The sequence below is a fragment of the Neolamprologus multifasciatus genome, chromosome 4 (genome assembly GCF_963576455.1).
Source record: "Neolamprologus multifasciatus chromosome 4, fNeoMul1.2, whole genome shotgun sequence".
Lineage (NCBI taxonomy): Eukaryota > Metazoa > Chordata > Actinopteri > Cichliformes > Cichlidae > Neolamprologus > Neolamprologus multifasciatus.
Window position 1 is genome coordinate 28,760,484 of NC_140442.1, and position 23,731 is coordinate 28,784,214.

At 40.3% G+C, this 23,731-nt stretch overlaps 1 protein-coding gene across 1 annotated transcript; it reads right to left on the minus strand.

Annotated features, from left to right (window-relative positions):
- Positions 1 to 426: 426 nt before the first annotated feature.
- Positions 427 to 17,166, minus strand: LOC146520755 (T cell receptor beta chain MC.7.G5-like; the record flags this gene model as incomplete). The annotated part of the gene is made up of 6 exons (XM_085157630.1): positions 427 to 2,400; positions 3,140 to 3,246; positions 3,340 to 3,363; positions 3,455 to 3,802; positions 4,895 to 5,008; positions 16,857 to 17,166. Coding segments are annotated over 6 exons (930 nt in total), but the record flags the coding sequence as incomplete, so codon positions are not given.
- Positions 17,167 to 23,731: the final 6,565 nt, after the last annotated feature.

Sequence of the window (23,731 nt, forward strand, 5' to 3'; positions counted from 1 at the left end):
CATCAGTCACAGCTGATTGATGAACACAGCACTGAAGTTGTTCCTGAGTTGTTCCTACACTAGCTGAAAAAATAAACAGTTTATAAGCATTTAATAAGCTGTAGAAAAACACATATATGATCATGGATCTCCTCAAACCCCTTCAAACCTACTGTAATTACATAACTTGCGTTTTATATAAACCCAAATGTAGTTTTATACTTTTTTATTTCAGTGTTTAATCTGATTAAATATCTTGTACCCTCTGATAATGCATTCCACATTTTGATCTTGTAACTCTGGTTTAAATAATAAAACTGTTCCTCGAGTATCTTATCATTCGGGCTAATTAACATTTTTCTGTAGTATCTCACTATTTTAAATACATTTCCTCATCGTGACGTGGTTAGCGTCATGTTATACACAAAAGCAAGATGAGGTTAAAACCCAGTAAGGGTGCAAACCTTTCATAAAACAACAGGTTTCCATGTTTAACATCTTTCTATAATTGTGACTGAGTCTGAGGTGTCTGCTGTGTCACACCTGTGGACTGAATCAAAAACATATTTTAATCAGGTTTAGTTAAACGACTATTATGAATCTATAAACACTCCCTCAAAACTCTAAATGTAGTAACCTGAGCATGTTCATAAAAAGAGAGTTGAACTGTGATAAGTTTTGTAATTTTACACATCTGCTACTCTACTGACAGATAAAACACAGTAATAATGATTTTATTACAAAGCACTTTGGTGGCCAGTAAGAGTAAAACTAGCACAAAGTGAACACCACCCCAGTGTCGTACTTAAACTACAATCATATTTAAACTGGAAAAGCACCTCAGAGTGTGAATTCTTAAAGGACATTTTAATGTATTATTTTAATATAAATCTTTACCAACAGCCACCTCCTGCATCTACAGGCAGCGTGTTTGAGTTCAGTCTAAAAATGTGAGCAATGATCAGGCGATAGAGGCAGATCCCAGTTTTAATGGTAAATATACTTTAGTTAGATTTGATCTCACTTTCAGATAGAGACAGCTCTTATATGAAGGATGTGACGTGTAGGGAAAATAAAATAGACTATAGTTAACATATCACCATGAAACACTCCTTCATCTGATAATGCAGACTAAGGGGAAATATGAGGTTGTTCTTTATTGAATTAAATGAGCTGTGTTTTTTTCCAGCCCTGCGCTGAGTTGGATTAACAAAAGAAAGTGGATGGACAGATGTTAGCTTTATGTACTAATAGGAAGTCAAGCCCCAAAAATGATTTATTATATTATAGTTTTATTATAATCATTGTAGTTTATTGTTACCTTCTTGTTATGTAATGCTGTTGTGAGCATTAAAGGATTATGGTGAGTACTCTTAACTCAGCTTGAGGAGATCAAACCTCTGTTGTGATATAAACATCCTCTGATTAGGAAAAAGGAAATGAGCACTTTATTGTGCTTGATAGTTCTGATGAACTTACGTGACCTCAAACTCTAAATAAAAGGCTGCAGTTATGCACACAGAACAGCTGCTGTCTCCCAGCGTAGCTTCAGTTGACACAGTTAGTGTGCTGCAGCGCTGCAGAGCGGGGAGCTGGTGCACAGGTGCGTGTTAATGCTTGTGAAGGTTGCGGTGAAGCGGAAGTCTGCACCTCTGAAGCTTCTCAGCAAGCTGCCGCTCGCTCGTCTCACTCTGTGACCACATCCTGTGCTCTGCTGTTGCTCTCAACGCCTCCGTAAGCTGTCACGACCTGGTTTGTTCCTCACGAAACAACAGCTTCAACCTCCTTCTCTGGAGAGAGGAGAGTATTGATTTCCTGTTCCTACGAGCTGTGGTTGACTCACATTTTACACACATACTTCAATATGTATAACCCTCCACCTGCTGTGAAAAAAACACAGCTTTACTCACTGAGAATGGAAAAAGTGAATCTTGAACAGGTTTTACAGACATGTTTTGTTTTGCTCAGGGGAACATGTCACAGTAAAATGTTTTTGAGTTGGAGTTCATAGAAAATGGAAAATATAAGGGTGAGTTCTCAGAAACCCAACAGATAACAGGCTGCTAAAAATAGCCCCCTGCTAGCCACGCAGTGTAGTGAATAATACCTGAAACTGCACCTGATGAGTATACTGTATGTTGTACTGTCAGGCAGAACTGCCTCAGACTCATATATGAAAGAAATAGACAGTTGTGTGTTTAAGGAGTACTTTTATTAAGACGCAAACTGAGCACAAAGCACTTACACAGACTAACAGAATAATAACCAATAACTGCACAGGATGTCCACTTATTTATATACTAAATGGAAGAAAGTCAAATGGAAAGCAAAGCTTTAGGATACTGTGAATGTTTTTGTTTTCACAGAAAGCAGCTCAGTCGTTCAGCTCAGCTCTCATTTCTCTGGTTTTCTTGAAAACCCCTGTGAAGACAGGAAACACGTTTTCAGTTTACAGAGTCGCTCTTTAAACAAAGGTTTAAACGTAAAGCCTCATGTCTTCAGTGAGTCTTCACTAAATAAACTGACTATAAAGAAGGCCAGCTTCACCTTCCTACTAATTTTTAATTATCAATCAAGCACAAAGAAATTGTGGATGTGAAGCAGTTTTCTTGGATACACTAAATGATAACTATAAGAAATCATTTTCAGAGCTTCTGTGGTAATAATGAACGCTTTGTCAGAGTTTTTAAATGTATATTACCACCCACCAGTGCTGAGATTACTTAGAAATATTATTATACTAATTTTAAAAGTGATTGATTGAGATATTTAATGAAAAATTCTGCTGGGGTGACTGAAATATGGTCATTGAGAATCTATAAATCTATAAACTTCAAACAACATCAACAACAAAACCCCTCCCTTGTTATTTTAAATGATACCTTTATATTCATTAGTCTGTATCTCATCAGCTTTTAAAATGTTTTCAATAGGTTTTAATTGTTGAGTGATAGTTGCTAAGAAAAAAGACATATTCAAGAAAAACAGGCTAACTGAGTCGTGTTTTTACGGCGGTCTAACAAATCGATCCTGCATTACATTTAGATTCAGTTTCAGACAGGTTCCTTTGGAGGAAGAAGCACGTGGTGCTGTTAAATTATGTTTCATATAACGACCACTGCTCATGGCACAAACAGGAGCTGGATCGTTTTGGACCAACCTGAAATTTCCACACCAGGATGATCACAAAGAGTCCGTAGATGCTGCTCTTGATGATCAAAACCAGATATGACAGCTTGGCATTATGGGTGGTCTTCAGATACTTGTCTGCACAAAATTGTAAGATTTGTATTATTTTCCCAGCTCAGTATAGAGCAGACACACTTATTATTATTAATAATAATATTATATTATATTTACTTCTTATTGCTGCAGCTCCTGGATCTAAGAAAAAGAAAAACGATTTCTTTCAGTGAAATCAAGTCAAACTATTTCAGATGATTTTGACACATTTAAAGATTGTAAACGAACGTACTTCGAATGCCTGCGACCGAGCCCACAGAACGAACCGTCTGTTCCCCGTCAAAGAAGCTGACGGTGCAGGTGAAAATCTTGCCTGGTTTGAACCACTGTGAAAACAAGACTCTCAGCCTGCTTGTGATGCGGTAGCGTGAACCATTCCAGTGGGCAGAGTGATCGGTGGCGACGCCATCTTTGACGTCCACCCCATCAATCTGCCAGGACACATTCACATGGTCCGGATAGAAATCAGAGGCCACGCACAGCAAGGTCTTCTTGTTTTTCTTGTGTTTTTCATTTTGACACTCCTTTGTTGAAGGTTTAAACACTTTCACCTTTGGTGGCTTAACTGTTATATTTGGTGCTGTGGGACAAAGAGAATCGAATCATTAGAATGCAAACAGTCTCATTGTTCCCATTTTGAATACCCAAAGATAAAAAAAGTAACACTTGTAAAAAAAAACCCTGCTTCGTCATTTTCTTTTGGATTTATGGATCTTTTGGAAAAACAGCAGGTGATTACTGGGTAAAAAGAAAGTAAAATGAAATAAATATGGTGTAAGGTGTTAATATGTAAGCTGTATCTCTTTTTTTCTTTTTTCCAAAATGCCAAATATCCAAAATATCTTAGATATAGAAGACATTTGAAATAAATTTCATGGCACATTGTTTTAAATCCACGCCAACGTGTTTATAACTTTGTGATTCTGTCTACACCCAAGTATGAAAAACAACATTCAAACTTTTTACAGCCCTAAACTTACATTAGAACTTCTCAGAGGTTCTCGGCAGTGGAAAAAAAAAAACATGCATAAGGTTTCTTACCCAAAACGGTCAGTTTGGTGCCAGTACCAAAGTAAACAGGGTTGTAGTTTGCCACACTGATATGCAGCGTAGTAAAAATTGTTGTGCTATCAACAGCTGGAAATTATCTTTTTTTTCTCTTTATGAAAAATTCAAATTTCTCCAAATTTACTCTTCATAATAAAACCGAATTAGACAGATTTTAGGTTTTAGACAAAGTCAGGAACCTTAAATGATGCTACAGTAACTCAACTTACTTACAATTAGGTTTTAATTTATGGACTATTGCATGATAAAATACATTTGTGCCTGTTAAAATGTTCTATTTTTGCACCTTACCTGAAACTGGGAGTTTAGTTCCCAAAGCGAGCCTCGGACTGGGAATACGCAGTCGCTCACAGAGCTGATCAGAATAGCCACAGATAATCTGGGCAATGAGCCAATTCTTTTATAGCTGCAGCACTTTGCTGAAGACTAATCAGCACTGACACAAGTCTAACTTTGTGCTTTAATAGCTTTCACTTTTTAAAAACAGCTTGAATATGTTTATGGCTGATTAATAAAACCACCCAAAAAGTGAAGCACACTTATCACACATTATTTCTATCATATTAAGACGTGTAGTTTGAGTCTTCGCTGCAGATTATCTTACCTAAGACGGTCAGTTTAGTTCCAGCTCCGAAATAAGCCTCGCTGAATGAACACAGAGCTCTCAGACTGTTACAAAAACCTCTTCCTTGTCTCTTGGGGCTCCTCTTTGCAATTTATCAAGCTTTGTCATAGTTTCAGACATTGAGCTTTTCATAGAGATCGACAGTAGTCGACAGTTAGAGTCTGCTAAGGATCGCCCTTGAAACCACGGCAGCAACAGGACACATTTATATATATATATAGATATTTATATATATAAATATAGTGAGTTTTATGGCTATTATGCATCACTCATTACCTGAAGGTGTCATTCAGGCTTTTGGGTATTTTGCCATCAGATGAAAAACAACCATTAAATGATATTCTAATTTATATTCTAGTTCTTTCACTTTATTTCTTAACTAAAACAGTCGACCTGGTGCCTCCATTGAAAAAAGCCTCAAAAACAAAACCACCAGCACAGTAAACTGAACTTTACTCCAATCACCTTAAACATGCCGGATTTGCTTTCTTTTTGTACACACAGGCTAATATCAAATACTTTCCAACATCTACACATTTATAACGCTTCCAAAGGGATGAGCGGACATTTTACTCACCGAGGACGGTCAGTTTTGTGCCTGCACCAAAATAGGCTTCATAAGTAGCACTGTGAACCAGCTTAATATCAAATAGCACGGAGCTGAACCAGTAATAAAAAGGACCACATTTTTGTAGGTCACTGCTTCAGCCATAGTCTAAACATTGCAAACGTGTTTTTTTTCTCAATAAACAGAAATTGTGAGGCCCCAACTTACCCAGAACAGTTAGTCTAGTTCCACTTCCAAAGTAGGCTTCAGCTCCAGTGTCACATTGAACGCATCCTTTGTGAAAAAGTAACCAAACAGTCCAGAGCTCGCACTTGAAATGAGACTAAATTTCCACAAAACACTTGGAATTTTAGCAAAGGACATGTTAACACCACCAACTGAGTTTTAGTAAAAAAAAAGATGAGTGAAATAAACTCAAAAGCTGCACTGTGTTTAAAATTTTATTGAACTCCAAACAAATTCCCTCACTAATGATATTTCTGTGCAGTAAGAGCAGGGCTGCCTTGTCAGGTGTTGAAAGTAATCTGCAGAGCTCCTCGCTGTGCATTTTAAATGCAGGAGGTTTTTGTACGGCGGCTCTATTGGTTTGTATCACCGTGCCCCCCCTGTCCCCACAGTGAAAAAGCACTATACAAAAACCTGACTTCACTTTGCTGCTGTCTTTCCTCCCCCCACCCAGCATCTCCATATCTCAGCCTCCATCTTTCTCTGTTGGTGGATGAGAGCAGCTGTGCAGGCTGCCTGGAGGCCTGAGGTGAGCATGAATGCTGCTATTTCTGTGACTGCTAAGAAAAGACGCACAAAGAAAACGAAGCCCGTGTTTCTATATACAGTAGCTGCACGGTGACGTCTTCTCTGGTCACACCTCTTTATTTCCGCCCAGTCAGTATAAAACTGGAGGAAATCAGCAGTTCCACATCATCATTTTGATAATGTTTCCCAAATTACAGTGATTAAACCTATGGTTTGACACCCGTACAAGGCTTTTAGATGAATAAAAAGGAAAGCGAGTATATGATCAAACTTATCAGATATGAAGGAAAACCCTTTCAAAGTCAATCGCAGTCAAGACAACATGTTGTTTGCTTTCTTTTCAGATTGGTCATCCTGACAGAATTACACACACAGCTGTGGAGGCTCAAATTATTCACTTTACTGTTTTCTAACCACAACTAAACTTTTAGATGGAAAATAAAAACATATCAAACACATTAATACTGATGTTTTATTTCTAAAAGTGCCAGAATCCTAAAAGGAAAAAAAGGAAAAAAAAGGTACATAGTAACTACATAAATTGCAAAAAGGTGCAATAAACTACAAAAAAATTGAAAATCATTTTTGTTTTGTTTTTTTACATATATTTCTACTTGGAGAAATTATTGTGCTAGCTTACATGGTTGCAGTTCTACTGGGATTTAAAAATAGTTACGCAAAACGGAGCATGCCCGCTCTCACCGGCTTTAAAGGGTTAAAGAATTTTAACAATGATGCAGTTGGACCTCGGTTCATGCTTAAGCACAACGTTAAATCAGTCTGGTATAACTTTAGACATAAATATAATCTGAGATTGGCCCGGCTCATTCAAGGGTCATCATCAGCATGATTTTTCAGACATATGTAACACCAACTTCAGCCAGCAGAGGTCAGGCTGTGATCAACTTGTTCTTAAACATAACAACTGTGTGCTCAGACAGCAAACACTTAAAGAATAAGAGAAAAAGAAACACAGAATAGCAAAATGCAAGATATGTGGAAGCTGAGAAGCTACATTGTACGGGACACTGCTCCCTCTGTTATAGCACCTGTGTACTTATCTAACTGATCAGCTTTGTGGTACTGCAGACACGTCAGCGAACTGAAACAGATACATTTTTATGACTTCATGGATCAGCGACTGCTCCTCTGCTGCTGATCAAGTTTTGCCTCAGCTAAATTTTTCTAGAAAAAGCTCTATGTGGTTTAAAGCACTATGTGGGTAAAACCACAGAACATGGTCCAAGCTGCTTGTACTTTTGGATTACCCACCGCTAAAAACCGCGGAGCAAACTAAAGCTGAAAAACAGATAACTTGTGATCTTCGATTTGGAAGGCAGCGTGTGGCAACTAGAATACCAATCATGCTCAAAGAGAGACGAGAAAAATAGGGATAAGGATCAGAGATTATTTTCACACTTTAGTAATTTTTGATAAACTGGAAATGTAAATGAAAATATTAGCTAATGTCCCATTTCAGCGTTTTTAATCACGTATTGGTTTATTCATATTGTGAAATGTCTGTCTGTATTGTGCTGAGGTTTGCAGTCAATTACTATGTTGGACTGGAGCAGAGCAGGCTAAGGCTACCTTAGCCCCACCTAACATCAGTTTAAATGCTGATTTGATTCATTCACTAAATAAGACCTTTGCACTAGTTTTATCCGGTCGTTAAGTCTGACGTCACTAGCCGTGTCTGGGCCTAAACTCCGCTGCAGGTCCATATATCAAACGGTCACTATGGCATTACTGAGAGTTGAAAAACTGTCTAAAGTCTTTCATCTTTAATAAAATGATCAGCGTTCTGCTCTACCAGGTGTAACAATTGAGTTTAACATCCAGGCATCCATGAAAACGGAATTTATGACATTTAACGGAGTTAGAAGTTAGCAGGAAGTTAGCTCGCTAGCTTCTATCTAAATACAATATAGCATGTCCTGACTGCGGCGGTTTGGAAACAAATTAAAACGTACAGCTCTGTTATCACTTCCAACATAAATGAAGACAGAAAACTAAACAGCAGTGACGTTTGTAGGGTTACTGAAGTTTGGCTAGCTGGTATATAATGATGTGCTACGTGACCGCTAGCGACACAGCTATGTTAGCATAATATAAACAAGCTAACTATTTTTCCACTCAATAAAAGTTAATGTGAGTGTTCTCGGTGGTCAGGAACAAATGTAATCGCAGGGCAGGATGCTGTAAAAGGACCAAACTTCAGCCAGGAGAACAACTGAGATAATCCATCCACAATACGAGGTTAGTCATTCATATACAGCTGCATGGGCTGGGCTGTAGTTACATCCTAAGGTTTTAAAAACTGAGCTTAAATGAATGATTAGCGGTAATACAAGCCGAGGGAGGTCAACAGTGATCACTGACTGTTTTAGGAGCTTTTTGAGATTAAATAGAAGAAAATACAAAACACTAAACATGTTAACAACACAAAAGCCATATTAAACGCAGACTACTTTAGGCCCGGAAGCAGGATTCGTCACGTCATCACTTAGTGACCGGATAGCGTCAAGAGGTGAACGGTTAGGCATGATGGCTCAGGATGTCTAAATCCAAGACGTAGTTTGGTATCAGCAGAGAAAGCCGGCTGATCTCTGCCTCTATGCAAAGAAAAATCTACCACAGAAGAATGAATTGTGACTGAGGATTCCCCCTTGCTAATTTCCACTTTAACCCATAAGTGTACACAATTGCACGTATAGTATAAAGTACTTATTTTATCATAGTATACACAAGCAGGAAGATCATTTCAAAATTGGAGATTTATTGTGAAGTGTAACAGGTATAATTTATACATAAGGACATCATCTACCAGGGTTTCCGTGATATTTCAACTGAGGAGCTGAGAGATTCCTGAGTGGCAGTGAGGGGATGCTGTCAATTTTTATTTCATTTCAACTTCAATTGGTATACAAACACTGCTGCAGGGACTTTTTCCACACTGTGGAATTGTTTTTAGGCAGACTAGAGCAAATCTAACATGTCTCAGTCACCAGAAGAGATGGTCAGCTACTGTAATCCGATTACTTTTTTCAAGTAACGAGTAAAGTAAGGGATTACTATTGCAAAAAAGCAATTAGATTATTGTTACTTTCCCGTAAGCTCGCAGTGTTACTGCGTTACTAAACTGTGATTTTGTTTGTGAGAGTGTCTCATGACAATGACGTATGAGGCAGCAACAGACGTGTGCAGATTAACAATGAACAACATGGAGTGCGGGAGAGAGTACGACCATGCAGCGTTTAAAGCTTGGAAGTACTGACATTACTTTGAGTTTGATTCTGTAAAAGTGGCAAAAACATTAGCGTCCGCTAGGGTTGCCAACCGTCCCTTAAAAAACGGAATCGTTCCGTATTTAGAAACAAAAGTACACGTCCCGTATTGAGCTGAAAAGGGACGCACTTTGTCCCGTAATACAGTGAGAATCAAAAGTAGTCTACGCTTTGTTTGAAAAAATAATTCCCAGCCCCGCTCCTGCTTTGTGACCAATGAGCTGACAGCACACTTATGACAATTCGAGTATGACAATTCAGATTACCGCTCATCTCATTGGTTGAGGAAAGGTCGCTTGCGGAGAAAATACCGGAAGACAACGGATGACCGCAACAAAAAGCATGGCCAACTGGGAAACAAACGCCGACACTGCGGTGCAAGTCTCAGACGACAGTACACCTGAAGCTGGGCAAACACTGTGCGATTTTCAAACTGCACGATTGGCAGGGTTAAGTTCGTAGGTCACGATGCAGGGTCTCACACTATACGACCCGATGCTCTGATGCGACCTGAGTCACACTGTGCCTCCATAAAATGAAGGTTATAACAGAAAATCTGTCGCTCGCTCTCCCTCTCTGTCTTTCACTCACACAGACACACACCACCATCAGCTTTGCTAAATTGCTAATGAAAAACACTGATCAGGCAGCTGTGATTGAGCAGCAATGTAAATCCAACTATTTTCACGGTTGTTGTGGTCGTGATAATTTGGTGATGCCACATCGAAAAGGCTCGGATGAGCTTTCCAAAGTTCTACAAGTTGTGCCTCCATCGCTTGAGTCCAGATCACACGCTGCACAGCCGTGCTGCTCCGTCTTTTTCACCGACGTTTACGTGTTTGCGCGTGAGCAGTGTGAGCGGCTGCGGTGACACCCTCACGAGCGATTGATGATCGGGAGCTGGTCGTGAGGTGTTAATCGCTTCTCGTTACCCCACGTATACTACACGATGCACGATGAAGGCCAAAATCGGGCCGATCACCAAATTGGTCGCACGACTCAAAAATCGGCTCAAAATGAGCCAAAAAATCGCACAGTGTGAGCCCAGCATTAGACCAGCAATGTTTGTTCCTGTCAGAGAAAGAAAAAAGGCTGCAAAAGTACAGGGAAGAATGGGAAAAGGAAAACACCTGGCTGGAAAAGTGCACGATAACACCTATAAAGCGCACTGCACTGTGTGCCGGCGCACTTTTTCCATAGGCATTCTTCTAATGGTGGGCACATGAAGAACATGAGGGGCGTGAAAGCTCGGGGAACCCTTAACCAATTTTTGTCCACCAGGCCACGGCAGAAGCAGATATGTATGTAAACACTGGTTTGTTTGTTTTTAAACCCTCTGGTTAAGGTTAAAATGGGCATGTGCAGTGAATATCAGCGCTATGTGGCCAGAAGTGTGATAATATAATTTATTTTGTGTAATAAACAACTGCAAGGATAGATGATTACAACAAATAGATGAGTAATACATAAAAGTAATACATAGATGAATAATGATGATGAGTTATGATGCGTAATCATGGGAACAAGTGGGTTTACAAACGGGAGCAAAAGCTGAAATAATGCCTCTACTGAAGCCAATTGCACTAAATGCACTAAATGTGCACTGTTACAAGAATATTTTTCTTTCTATTGTTTTCTATTAATTTATATAATTTTAAGTTAAGCAGGACAGAGTTCTTTTAAAGAAAGATTTACTTTTATTCTCAAAAGTTAAGCATGACAGGCTTCTGTTTAAGAAAGAGACCTGTTTTATTGTGTTAATGTTGTCATTTTGAGCTAAAAATAAATGGCTAAATGATTTTTGTTTCCCATGTGTTGATATCACAAAGAATACGCATCTACTTAAATCAAATTCAAGTCAAATGGTTAAAAAAATAATTTCACACACAAAAAAAGAGCTAAAAAAATTCACCACACTGGGAAGGGTGAAGACAACTGGGTCGCCCGGCCCTGGCCACGAGGTGTCCCTTATTTATTTCTCAGGGAGTTGGCAACCCTAGCGTCCGCTGTTACTCTGTGTGGGAAGAAAACTTCTTTCTTGAAAAATTAAACTTCAATCTGAGTACGCACCGAGCACGCTACCACGGGAATGTGAAATTCACAGAGAAATCCCTGCTGTGATGACCGCTGCTGCACCGGCAAACCTCCACCCGCCCTGCTCCAGCTAGGTGAAAACTAGATTTAAAGTGACAGGACTCAGAGCTGCTGAGTCTTTGATTTTATTTATTTTCTGCTGTGTTTTACTTGCATCTATTTGAAAGAGTGAGTGTAAACACAAAAACATTATTTTATTTTATATGCTGGAATATGCAGAAAATTTCTGCAAGTCAAAGACAGCTGCATATAATTAAATTTTTGTTTAATGCAATGTGCATAAAATTAAAAGATTAAAACTCATAAAACAATTTTTAAAAAGATACATTTTCATTTGAGTCAATTTTATATGATGGATTATGCAGAAAAAACTAGATTTGGGCTGAAAGGTCTGTTGTTTTATTACATATTCAGGTTGCGTATCATGTTTTTAAAAAGTAACTAAGTAATAAGGTAAGTAATTACTTTTGAAAACAAGTAATCAGAAAAGTAACATACTCTCTTGGAGAAGTAATCAGTAACTAATTACTCCTGTTACTTTGTCTTTGTGCTGCTGTTATGTTTTTTTTAAACTTTTGTGCTTGATTTTTACTTTCAATCAGTTTCGTGTTTGTGCAGCGCCTTTTATGACTTTTGATATCACTGAATGTGTTTTGTCATGTGACTACCTGCAGGTAGGATTTTTGTCTGTGACTGTTTCAGGTTCATATTTATATTTAGTGCTGTAAATATACCAGGATTTTGAGGCATTTTAATGCAAACACAATATGCACAAAAATGGCCTTATGTAATGTATAATGCTTGATTCATTTCAATGTGTAACAAAATATATGAACAAAACTTTTTACAACAGTACATTTAGAGAAAAAATAGTAAAATGATTAAAAATGACAGAAAAAAAAGTTGGATTACAATTTTCTACAAATTACATAAATAAATAAACACAATTTCAGTCTCATAACAAACAGGATGCTGAAATAATCGATGTATCTTAATCAGGACAGAAAAATTATAGATAAACTGGAAATCTGAATCATGTTACCTTGAAATTGTAACAAATTCAAGAGCCTTATTTTCTATTCTTGTCTTAAAAGATACGAAAATTAAGAAAAATACTATCATTGCATTTCTAAATTACACTTTTAAACAAATAATATACAAATATAATCAAATCAAATATATAATTTAAAGACAAATTCTTAAAGTCAAGCCAAAGCTTTACTAATTGAACACAAAGAGTTTTGACAAAAACAAACATCTGCGAGGAGACTGAGTGAGCTGCTTGTCAGTCGTTGACCTGCTGTGATGTTGGGGTTGTTGACGAGCCACAGAGTGAGTCTGTGCTACTGTGGCAGTCTTGAGGCGCAGTAATACACCGCTGAATCTCCAGGCTCCACTCGCTTTATGTGCAGACTAGAATTACGCACCGCAGGACGTGACATGAAGTACTTTGTTTCATTAAATGGAGCTTCAGTGGTTTGAATACCTTTATTAACAGAATACGTTAACAGCTGCATTTGCCTAAAGTCTGCGTGTTTGTACCAAAACATGTATAAATATTCATCATTGTCCTGTTCACATTGCAGCGTCGCCGATTTCTCTCCTTCACGGCTCAAAGTAAAAGGTGGCTGATATATTTTCACACTGCAACAGAATCCTGGACAACGAAGAAAACAAAAAGGTTAATTGAAGGGTTTGGTGTAGAGATCAAGTCAAGTAAAACAAACAAAAACAATTTTCTTACTGGAAAACAGGAGAAGTGCTAGAGAGAAGAGCTTCATATTCATTAGGGTTCATCAAAAGGAATGTTCACATGCTTGAATGTTTCCTGAGTTTTCCACGAGTGCTCCACCCACAGTCACTGAGAACAGCCCTGCCCATGGTGGCGTGGCCTCTGTGGGAGGCTGCTGACTGCTAATTCAAGTCATTATAAAAGGCTAATTAATTAGCAGAAAACCTTTAGTTCAAATTAATTCCACCTCAAGGTGCTTTATATTGCAAGATAATAAGCACTAAGCCAGAATAATGACAGTAATGGATTGGCCAGAACAGTCTGTGGATACGAACCCTGCTGAGCTGCTGTGGGAACTGTTTGACATACTGATGGTAGGGAGGATGCTGCAGGAAGGCAATCTTGTAGGAGATGTTCCAGGAAGTGTGTGGTTAAATGTCATCAGATTACCTTAAACCAGCAGCTGTAATGTGTAGGTGCTGCCAGACTGTAACTGCTGCAAAAGGTGGTTTTTGAAGTTTGAAGAACGCGTTTATTCATTTATTGCTTTTGAGCAGTATTATATGTATATATATATATATATACATATATATATAAAAATATATATAAAAATATAAAAATATATATAAAAAAGCAAAGCAATGGTGTTACCCTGCCTCACAAAGATTATATATATATATATATATATATATATATATATATATATATATATATATATATATATATATAAATGTATATATGTATTATATACATATATATATATATATATATATACATATATATATATATGTATTTATATATATATATATATAAATGTATATATGTATTATATACATATATATATATATATATATATATATATATATATAATCTTTGTGAGGCAGGGTAACACCATTGCTTTGCTTTTTTTCACTGAAGAAAAACATTATAAAGTGCTTTTTGGGTTAATTGTCCAAAGTGCATTGTTGTTGTGCCATGACTGTCATCTCACAGCAAGAACAATTTGGAGATGAATGTGCTGGTCCTCTGCAGGTGCTGATATAAGTGCACTCTGTGGTAAACCTGTGATGGGCTGGTCCTCTGTCTACTCAAACACTTCAGTGCCCCCTCAGTCGCTGCCCTATAGCCCTACTTAGATACGGAGTTAGTGGACTGAAGAATGTCCTTTTCCTTTTCAACCAAATTTCACATTTCAGCCATTTTCAATGTTATGTGGACATCAAGCAAAGTTTGTTTTTGATGGCTAGGCTTCATTGGAGCACATTCTTCAAGATCGTCTGCTACGATACTGTAGTGTTTGACCCGACACACTGTACTACTTTGAGTAGGGTTTATTGCAAATCGCACAAAATGCTTTCTTGACAGGTTTGGCACCCACTTCAGCTTTTCACATGGTCTCCAGCACTCACACCTCCTTCCCCAGGTCTCAGGCTTCACTCTAGAGGGAGAAACCTCGCTAGTGGAATCCCAGACACCTGTCCCTCCAGCCTCCTTGGCACTCCCCCCTTGAGCTCACTGCCCTACTGCTCCCCTGAGCCAGAGACGACACCTCTGCCACAACTACATTTTTGTCCAAATGTCCTTTCCCCCCCCAAGTGATTTATGATATTTTATTTCTTCAAATATGAAAAAAAAAAAAAACAGTAGGAGATGTCTTTTCCTTTGTTGCCTTTACTTTATTATTATTTCTGGGACTGTTATTGTAGGGTCTATTTTACAATATAAAGTGCCTTGAGATGACTGTTGTTGTGATTTGGAACTGTATAAATGAAATTGAACTGAATTATTGCCTTTACTTTACCTGCATTTATCTAAATTCTATTACTGCAATTCATTGGAAAGTGGGGTCTTTTATTTCTCTAACTTAACCAGATTCTGTCACGATTACTAGTAGGGGTGCAACGATACACAAAATTCACGGTTCGGTTCGATACTTTGGTGTCACGGTTCGATATTTTTTCGATACAAAAAAAATGTTCATGCCTTTTTAATTTGTCATTTATTAAAATTATAAATATATATTTTAACTCAAAAGTACAGTTTTTAAATTTAATGTTGCTGAAACAACAAAATAATAAAAAAAATTAATCTATCTGATTGAGGAATCACTCATCTTTGGAAAAGAGAGTTTATTACAGAGAAACTGCTCTTTCCAAAATAAAAGCTATACTATACGCTTCTTCTGGGCTATATTCTCAGCAGCATATTAAACATATCAGGTCCCCATGAGGAGAATCATGTGCTAACGGCTGTCTAAATGACTCGGGTAAAGTTTGTAGCATGCGTGCTTGTTGTTTTTGTCTGCTTCCACTTGTCTTTGCACTAGGATGATGTCGGAGTAAATGTGCAGTCATATTCGTTGTGTTCCCACTAGTGCTGTCAGCGTTAATCTGAAATGAGGTTAACGCCACAACACGGCAAATCTCCGTTAACAAGCTACCGCGGATCGCCCCGTGCGTGGGGCTGGACGGCCAACACGTTAACGAGCTAACTGCACTAACACACTAGTTCCCACCCATGTAATTGAGCATTGCGTGGCACATCCAACATACTGTTTTACTTTAGTCCATGACGCGACCAAAATAGTTCCAAACGCCAGATCTGAATGAGGGTGGGGGAGGTTCAACTTGCCATGTTGCAACGAGCTTAGCTTCTGTCTTGCTAGCTTGCCCTGCGCTCGGTGAATCTGCATTCGACTACTCCGCCTAGGCTGCACTGTCGAGCGCAGATCCACTGAGCGCTCAACACAGACAGCATCGTCAGAAGAAAAGTTGATCAAATAAATTTTGTATTGTTCATACATATGCGTACCGAACCGAAAGCACTGTATCGAACGGTTCAATATTGATATGAGTATTGTTGCACCCCTAATTACTAGGTAGGACTGCAGTGCAAGTGGAATATTTACATATGTACAGCGAGAGGGGGAAGAGGGGTCCAGCGATTCCGTGGGCAGCTCCAGGCCTGGAGAACAGACATGCTCACACTCACTCCGCTCGTGAAAGAAACACACTCGGTCCAAAAGATCCACGCTGTGCCTCAGTCACACTCTCACTCATCCAAAAGGGTTCCAGGAAAGGCAGGCTGGGGTCCAGGGAGGTCTGTACAGGGGAGACGGAGAAACAACGATTAGCCAGAGAACCATAAGCACAAGGAAGAATACAACAGAGAGCTGGGCTACACTAACTGAGAAGAGTACAAGAGTACAATCAGCCAGGATGAGCAGGTGAGCAGATAAAGGATGGGAGATCCAGGGAGGCACAGGTATCCAGACGCAGCCCTTGTGGAGAAGGTGAGTACCACCACCAGAGCAGATTCTCTGTGCTGGTTTGTGTCTGACCTCCTGCTCTCCTCATGTGCTTTGGACAGGTCAACATGGCAGCTCCAAAAACTTGAGTGATGAGAGATGATCTCTACAAAGCTGTTGCAGAAATATGCTCTCTCGCAGAGCATGGCTGCACAGATGGTTTTAGTAAGTCTGTGTCACTGAACCACATCACTGTGTACTGGCAGCGCAGAAATACACAGCTGAGTGTGACAGTTTGGCACTGGGGAGGCTCAGAGCTCCTTTCACTCTGGTCTCTCTCAAAATCTCGGTGTGATTCTGAAACGCCGGCTCATAGTCGGGTTTGTTTGTGTCATAGCTATATCCAATTAAGCTCATCGCTCCATAATCCCTTTGCTGGTACCAGAGCATCACGTATAAACTGTCATCATCGTGGCTGCATTGGATTTCTACTCTTTCGCCTGCGTTGACTATCCTGGACGGAGGTTGCTGGAATGTCACACAGTTGGCTTGATCTGCAGAGAAAGAGATTTAAAATGGTTAATACTAGTTGACAAAAACAAGTAGAAACATTCTGAAGGTTGTTATTGTTGAAGAAAGATTACATGGAAATAAGAGCAGAAAAAAAAGTGTGATTCCAGCTGAACACATCTTCCACATCTTCGAGTATGAGACCGACTGCCTAACTTCTCTGCTCTGTGAAGACACGCTTCCTCTGACGTAAGAGCCGAAGAAAACAAGATGACACTGAGGGACTTTTTGTGAGGGAGCAGTATTAAACCACACCGCTGTGTGCTGGCAGAGTAACAGGTTTGCTGTGGGAATAACCAGAGCTCCTTTTACGTTGTCTTCTCTTTCAAGCTTAAATTCTTCCTTATATTGACCCTCGTAGGTCGGGTCTCCTGTGCCATATCCAAACCCAATGAGGGTCATAGACTGACTGCCTGTTCTTTGCTGGTAGCATCACAAAGTGGGTCCCGTCATCGTGGCTGCATGTGATGCGGACCTTAGAGCTCACGTTCACAATCTGAGGAAGACTTTGATGAAATATGATGCTGCTGACCAGAGCTGTGGATGTTTGGATAAAATCATTACTGCAGTACAAACAAAGAGGACAGTTATAGGTTTATGTATGAGGGAGTGTGAAACTTGGAAAGCAGAGGAAGAGAAAGCCAAACGTGTGGAGGAAAGGAGACATTGTGAAAAAGTAATGTTTGCTCTGAGTGACTGAGCTCATGTATTTCTGGAATGGGGAGGTGCTCCCCATCCCCGGCTGCCTCCCTCTTCCCGCTCCAACACACCCACCCACACAAGTAGGGCCTTCAGGTGTGGGTGTGTCACCAGGGCGCAGGGGAGGCATCCCCCCCCCTCTGTCCCGTTCTGGCCACCTGTGCCTCAATTTTATTCCACAACTTAGACATCCACATTACTCACACTCTCATAACACATACATTACGTTAACGGCGTCCAGTGGACGGTCTGTGTATTCAACCCCACCTCTGGCGCCGGTGCCCACCTCTCAATTTTAAATCCATGTAGACATTGAGGGTTCTCGGGAGGGGCCGTGCTAACACCTGCTGCTCTCTGGCAGCAGCACCATGCTCTCCCATGTTTTAAATGCACCTTAGAACAACACGCAGCAACACTACACTTGAGCGGGAGGAGGGAGGTTTGGGGTCTTCACACACCCCTGTTCTCTGCTGGCCATTGGGGCGGGGGGCTGGAAGGAGGTGTTGGCCATCCGATAGGGATCTGGGATCTGGGATCTCCCTGCTGCTGCAGAGCCTGGGGCGGTCTGCTTGCCTCCACCCCGGGGGAAAGGGTAACTTCTCCTGGGTCTAAGTGCCGTTTCCCACTCCAGGGGCGAGGGTACCTGGACCCGGGGTATAGAGTTTGTTTGGGGAGTGTGATTGTGTGTACAGTGTCCATGTATGTCTATCCCTATGTTGGGTGAGTGCTGAGTATTTGTATATGTGTGCATGAGGGTGGGAATGCATGTTTGTGTCTGTGTGTGCCTGTTTGTCTGTGTCTATATGTCAGGTCGGGTCTTACACTCCACCTCTCTGGGAACTCCCCTATCTCCCCTCACCACACTCCCTGCCGGTAACTGATGCCCTCAGGGGTCGGTGCATTGGTGGTTCTTGGTGTCCGGGGCTGGGCGCTCAGGTATGTACCAGCTCACTCCCGGTGGCTACTTGGCACGGATGCCCCTCCGGTGGTCATCCTTGGGCTCTTGCACTCTGGGGCCTGGATCTCCTCCATGCCTGCTTCATGCCCTGGGGGCGGGGCTATGGCTCTCTACATCCTCTAGCAGACCATTACATGGGGAAACCTTTTGAATACAAGCGCGCTGATCCACACAGGTGTGCACACGGGTGTTCACTGTTCATAGACATAAACTACACCTTTATTGGCTGCTATTTCCAAGCACATTGTGCGCTGTCGGTCCTGCTTGCTACACAACAACATTCAATATTTAGTATTTACTGCTGTTTACACTTAGCTAGATTAACGTGATGGTGTTGTGTTTAGTATGTTGCTCTGTTTTTTTGCTTGTTTTCTCTTCTTTTTCTGTCAACAGGTGATCCAGGAGATTTTTGTCTCTTCTTTCTCTTTTTAAGTGTCCTTTCTCACTGTCCCTCTCCCCTTCTGTTTTTCTTTTCCTTCATCTTTCTTTCTCCCTTTCCTATCCCTCACTCATGTTTGTCCCGTCTGTAACAACTGAAAATAAAATAAAATAAATAATAACAACAAAGGTTGATCAAATGAACCAATACGGCAAGGCCGTGATGATCCATTTGGCAAAGTAAATCCATTGGGTATCCTTGTTGGTCTTCAGACAACAATTCTGACGGCTAAAGAACCAAATGGGACAGGCAAAAAAAAAAAAAAAAAAGGAATGGGGAGGTGCTAATTCATCAAGCCTCTATGCTGCGTGCTCTACCTCCACCTGTTGGCTGAATCTAACCTTTAATAGACTCTGGAATCGTTTATTTTGATAAGTGGATCATAGTTATACTAAATGACATGAAAAAAGTGGAGATATTACAGCATTTGAACATGAGAAAGAGCAGGGCCATCATATTGTTTTTTGGGTGGTGACACTATGGGACTTAACAATTGTGGGATTTGTTCTCCCAAAAGCCACTCTGCCTCGAAAACAGCTCTGGCCGGTTACTTTAAATAAAAATTGCATCTAAAGATGTCATGGTCTGCAGTGGGTGGCTGGAATTTCCATAAGGCTCCTGAACCTACCTGGGATCCGCCCCTGGGCAGGGCCAACTCCTCCAGCTCCTGCACACCTGGAGCCTATTGCAGGCAATCAAGCCAGAGGGATTTAAGCCACACGTTGATGTCCATTCACTAGTGATGGGCAGGTGAAGCTTCATGAAGCACTGAAGCTTTTCATCCAATTGGTTCACCCCAGCGCAAAGCTTCTTGAAGCTTCATTTGCTCTAGTAGGACATCAACTGGACGTAAAAATATTAGTTGGCATGAATTTGAAGAGTGTGGCCTTTTGCACACAGCCTGTAAATGTCAACAACAAAAGGAGTGTGTAAAACATCTATATTGTAGTGATGGCAGTATACTTTGTATATTTATACTGGCAGTATGGAAAATGATCATTTGGAAATGCTTAAAATGGAAATGATCATTTACTGTGAGGTGTGGTTGGGGTGTGGACAGTGGTTGTGCTTTTGTAACGTTCAGGTATGGACAGCTACACACTGAGGCTTTGAGCCTCAGTCCTGCCCACATTTTATTCTGTAAAAACTAAATTTTCACTGCTTTTATGACCTTTTTAGTGGGGAGAACATAGCTAGGATTGAATGATTTAACAAATCTTTTAAATCCTTTGTCCTCCACAATGCTAAATGGCTGGGAGTCCTCAATCACCATGCTAACCAGGTCTTCATCTATTTGAGATTGTTCTCCTGAGGAAAGACAACAAAGACAAAGCACAAATATAAATATCACACACGTAACTTATTACAGTTGTATAATATTGTTATATCATTTAGTAACATTACTGCATGCTATATTATCATGGCATTTGATGGCTCACCTGGTCTTGCTCCACAATCGGTGTTCCCCTTATTCTCATGCAAAGCTCTGTAGTGCCTAAGCATGGATGAGGTGTTGTTGTTATATCCCAGCTCCCTGGCACATAGCAAACACTTTACCTTGTACAAAAGTAAAGACAGCTTAACATATGTTTTATTGCACCATCAGTATTATGAAAATACATCTTCTGTAGAAATTTACATACCTTGTTGGGAGGAATAAAATCAAAATGTTCCCACACAGGGGAGGACATCCTCCTCTTCTTAGCTGGCTCCATTCTCTCCTGACTTTCTCTCCTCACTCTCATAAACCTCCAAACTCTCTCCAAACTGTCTCTAACTCTCACTAACCACAACTCTCCATCAAACACCTACATTTTTGAATGAAGTCTGAGGGGTTTATATCGCTGTCATATCTCGCGGCAAAGTTTGAACCGCTTCATGAACCAGTCACGTGGTACAGCCGGGCAGCGAGGCTTCGGACGTCATCATTTTCAGCTCCTCCCATAAATGAAGCAAGCCTCGATACGCGCTTCGCGGAAACGTCTCCTCAATTACTCGACACACGCTTCGAAGCCTCGATACAGAACGTCACATCACTACCATTCACTGCCAGTTCGTCATCAACACATGTTGGTAACAGGCCCTTATACTTCAAGTTCTTGCTGTGATCTATCTTGTTAACCAGACTCTCTTGTGCTGCAGTTGCTGTATTCACCTTGGCTCACGCTCCACCTCCAGACTCAGGATACCAAGCAATCATTTTGAAAATCTCTCTGTGCCTCACCTGCCTGCCCTCCTGCCATCACACTCCATCTGAAGCCCCGGATCTCAGGTCAGCCTTTCCACGCCACTCAGCCTCCCCTGGATTCTCTCACCCCCCTCTCAACACTCCATGTCCCCTACTGCAATGTGACTGTTCCCTGCTCAGCTCCACTCTGCATCTCAGGCCTCATTCCCTCGCCCTAGCCACGTTTCCCAGGCCACGCCTCGTCAAACTCCACGTCTTATTGTTTTTTGTCTTTGCTACGTTTTTTGCACTACGCCTAATAAATTGTCACATCATCTGCCGTCTCTGCTCTGGGTTTCTGCACCTGAGTCCTGTTCAGTACAGGCCACTCGGCCCCGTGACAAAAGAATCACTTGTCAACTTAACAGAGCTTTTCCCTGAGGTACTTATACTGCATGGTCTTTTCTTCTCCCACAGATTTCAATTCAGGATTAAATTGCCTGTGTTTTGATGTTTCTTGTTTTTATTAGTCTACAGCGACAAAGATTCCAACTTGGGGAAATTGCTTCTAATCCTCACATTGGTTTCCTTACAGCCGTTCCAACAAACAAACAAAAACAGGAAAAACAAAATCAAGTAAAGGCTGCACTTTTGAAGAAAGAGACCGTATTCTGCGATTGCAGGTGTATGACCAGGAAGACCTTAGTTTAACATATGTTTTATATCGCACCAATGCATAACCATGGTACCCATCTGAACTTGCTTGCAACATCCTAAAAGGAAACCCAAACAGCCTTCAGAAATAGCACAAATTAGCTTAATCCTTTCTTCATTGTGTGGTGTAGGTGTGAACTAAAAACATTTGAGTTAACAGAGAAATATAACTGTCCTGAGTCGAGATCCAGGAGTCGCGTACTTGGACTAAACATTCCACAGAGGCTAAAGCGTATCAGTGAAAACACAAGGCTCCACCACCAGAGTGTGTCTGGTCTGTTGTGACGTGGAGGGTTACAGTAACACATTACATACACTGGACCTGCAGAAAGAATTAGCTTCCTTTCCTGTGCTGACCACAGGAGCTGTTAAACTCACACTGAATTGCTGGTTGGACTGATTTAGGAACAATCATTCACTTCTTTTACTGTAAACTTTGAATTCACACAGAATAAAATTGATGGAGGATGACATGACTTGCCATAGTTATGTTAATATAATACATAAGCACGCACATAATCATTTTTTAATAGATTTTATTTTCACCTTTACAGTTTCCCAAATAAGCATGGAAATTCTAATATAGCCCAGTTAGTCTATAAGTAACATTAAAAACTACAAAGAGTGTTGAATGCTTAAAACCTGTTACCTTTTATTGACGACCAGAAGCTTGAACCACATCATCATTACCCCTCAGCTGTAAAAGGCTTGTCGGGTTTCACTTTAATTATATTATTTATCAGTCTTCACTGTTATGGAGGCTAAACTGAAGCATCGCTGAAGGAAAAAAGCTTCTTATCTCAGTGCTTTCCAACCTCATCACATGATACCAGTGGTTTACCATCTGTTAGCAGTTTTTGTAAGAGAGAGGAGCTGCATTCATTACTGTGCTATCTTGCGGCACTAAAGTACTCTGCGCTGTGTTCAGGGTGTCTCGGTCTCAGGATGTGAAGATCCACTGCACTCTCTCCATTTCCACTGACGTTAAACTGACCTACAAATGATGGTTCAATAGTTGGAGACTGATAATACATGAAGCCAATTAGCTTCAGAGCAGTGTCTCCTTTGGAGCGCTGATACCACAAAATAGTGTTAAAGTTTTGGTTTTTATGTTTGCAGGTCAGCCTGACTTCCTCATTAGGCGGCTTCAGGAGCTGTTCTGGAGTTTGAAGAACCTTTATTTCTTTATCGAGGGACACTCCTGCAGAGAAACAAAGAAAAGTTGACAGGTTATAAATTGATGGCATTTCTTTTCAAGGATTCTATTGAGACAACTGCTAATTATAGGATTAGAATAAAAAGTACACAAAATGCAGTTCAATCTGACAATATGAAGAATTAAAAGAGGGTTTATTGGCTAATTGATAATTAATAATACGATTAGACATCAGAGAGTTTATAAACCCTATCCCTAACTCTCTCTCTTAACCTCTTTAAATGACCTGTGCTTGTGCGTACATTCCCCTGGACTCCCTATTTAAAATAACAGCTATTAGCAACTTTAATTCCTAATCTTTTAGAACCTGGTCTGTATTGTCCCGTGTCTTGCTGTCTTGTAGACGGAGTCAGAGAGAGGGAAATACTGAAA